The sequence below is a fragment of the Muntiacus reevesi genome, chromosome 7 (genome assembly GCF_963930625.1).
Source record: "Muntiacus reevesi chromosome 7, mMunRee1.1, whole genome shotgun sequence".
In the NCBI taxonomy this organism is placed as follows: domain Eukaryota; kingdom Metazoa; phylum Chordata; class Mammalia; order Artiodactyla; family Cervidae; genus Muntiacus; species Muntiacus reevesi.
In genome coordinates this window covers 23738484-23741092 of record NC_089255.1, presented here as the reverse complement: position 1 = coordinate 23741092, position 2609 = coordinate 23738484, and the positions used below count along the sequence as shown (strand labels likewise).

The 2609-nt window shown below is 37.0% G+C and overlaps 1 gene segment (V, D, J or C); it reads left to right on the top strand.

The window, feature by feature from the left end:
* The first annotated feature begins 228 nt into the window (after positions 1-228).
* On the top strand, positions 229-780 carry LOC136172552 (T cell receptor alpha variable 13-1-like). The segment is given in 2 exon segments: positions 229-292; positions 446-780. Coding segments are annotated over 2 exon segments (399 nt in total).
* The last annotated feature ends 1829 nt before the right edge of the window (positions 781-2609 follow it).

The window sequence follows — 2609 nt, the reverse complement described above, 5'->3', positions numbered from 1 at the left end:
GCTAGAGATGTGACCACCAGATGGTGGTGCAGCTCCGCTGATCAGAACATGTGGTGGGTTCATTTGAGTGGGTTCTGAATGAATAGGCTTAGAGCAGAAGCAGGGCCTTTTTCTTATTGGTTGGGTAGACAATGTGAGAAACCACTATGACTGCTAGGAAAGAAGGGGGCACTTGGTAATAGAGGCAACTCTTCTGGCTGGAGACTGCAGATTCACAATTGATCCTAAATGGGGAAAACAATGAAGACACCCATTGGAGTTTTAATCACATTCTTGTGGCTGCAGCTGGACTGTGAGTTGAGGGTTTAAGGGAAATACAGTGTATTCATAGATATTCTTTAGATGCCAAGACTGACTTTATTCAGGTTTCTTCTAGTTATTGTAGAAAAGGAAGAGTAAAATCTGACAACCCTTGTCCTTTCTCTGACTTCTCCTTTCTCCATAGGGGTCAGCCTGGGAAACGAGGTGGAGCAGAGTCCTTCTACCCTGAGTGTCCAGGAGGGAAACAGCTGTTTTATCACCTGTACTTATACAGATGTTACTTCAAGCTACTTCCCTTGGTATAAGCAAGAACCTGGAAAAGGCCCCCAGCTCCTTATAGACATTCGTTCAAATATGGGTAAAAATGAAGGCCAGAGACTGACTGTTTTATTGAATAAGACGGCGAAACATCTCTCCCTGCACATCACCACCACTGAAGCTGGAGACTCAGCTGTCTACTTCTGTGCAGCAAGTACACAGTGCTTCCCAGGCATCCGCTACCTGTACTCAAACCTGTGACTGGGACAGCCCCCTTCCTTTGGCACAACCTTCAAGTTATAGCATTTGTCATAGTGTTTATCTACAAGTGGAAACTAACGTATCAGACATGAAAAACATAGAATAAAATTAGGTTTCATATGATGCAGAGAGTGTTAAAACACATTCTGTTGGATGACTATTGCTTACTGAATTCTTGAAGGGAGTTAGGTTTTATTTTAAAATTCAGGCTTTAAAAATGACTTTATACTTGCTATCAGACTCCTCTTCTATAAATGAATGCTTGGGAACAATACTACATTCCTATTATGGATGGGTTCTTAATGCTTGTGTTTCAAAAATTATGTATGTTATTTTTCACTTATTGTAAAAATTATATTCTAAATGTAGAAAATGTGTCTAATACAAAAATGTTGTAAAATTTATAACTCTGCATCCAGATAATTTATTGCTAACATTTGATTTACTCTCTTTTTAAGTTCTAGTATGATTAGAATTCTGATTTTTTTCACTTACTATTATATCTTGAAATGAGCATTTTCAGTTTCATTGTCTTCATCTTTATCAACAACTTTATAATTGCTTCATGAGAGATTTTTCTCACAATTATATTTAAAATTTTCTTTCTATATTTCTGGCAAAATTGGACTGTCCTTTCTATATATTCTGACTACTTTCTTGTTGAAAATGTGACTTGGGTTTTCTTTAGAGCCCAGTGATGGAGCGTATATATTTTTGTACGTTTGAGGGAAATCAAAATAGAAAGTGATTTATTCAAGAATATAATTTGAGGATTAGGCTCACAATTCTATTCTTCTTTGCAAAATGTTATTAGTGTTCATGTTTACTCTCATGTAAGTTAGAAGGGAGACTTGTGTCTTTTAATCAAATTGCCTTGTGATATAATTTTGTAATCACACCCTGACCTATTAACTCCATGCAAACCTTGATTTTATATTTTTATCTTTTCAGGAGTTTTATAAGAATAAGTGAAAGTTGCTCAGTTGTGTCAGACTCTCCAGGCCAGAATACTGGAGTGGGTAGACTTTCCCTTCTCCAGGGGATCTTCCCAACCCAGGGATTTGACCCAGGTCTCCCACATTGCAGGCAGATTCTTTACTAGCTGAGCCACAAGGGAGGCCCAAGAATACTAGAGTGGGTAACCTATCCCTTCTCCAGTGGATCTTCTCAGCCCAGGAATTGAACTGAGGTCTCCTGGATTGCAGAAGGATTCTTTACCAACTGAGCTATGAAGGAAGCCCCGTATGAATAAAGTCATACAATAAAAAACCTTTTGAGCAGTCTGCATCTTTGTGAGGCAGAGCACATGGTACTAGGCCTGTAAATGATCGCTTTCCCTGCCACCGCTCTCACTAATTTTTAACCCAGATGTTTTGAACTTTTAAGTTATTTTGCAAAAATAACTCATCATTTCAAGTGTTTGAATTCCTTTAGAAATTTTATTTGTATTTCTACAGAAGAAACATTATGGCAACTGATAATGAGCAGATTCATTGGAGTGTTGGACCAACTAATAATCAAGTTAAGACATATTCTTCATGCAAAGCTAACTGTACCAACTCCATTATGAATTTTTCTAATATTTTAAGGCAAATTTTATCAGTCAAATTTCACTTTAGTAGTGCTAGTTGGGGTATGTTTAATATTTGGTGTTTACAGGAGTTGATGCTAAATAACATCAACAATTCTTTAACATTGTTGCACAATCAATGGGCTTGTTGAACCAAATTATAGCATTAGGATGGTTACTGTTTCAAGTGAAGCCAATATATTAGTAAGTTATTTTGTTGGTAGGAGAAAATCATCAAGTAGGGGAAATCAAAAATATA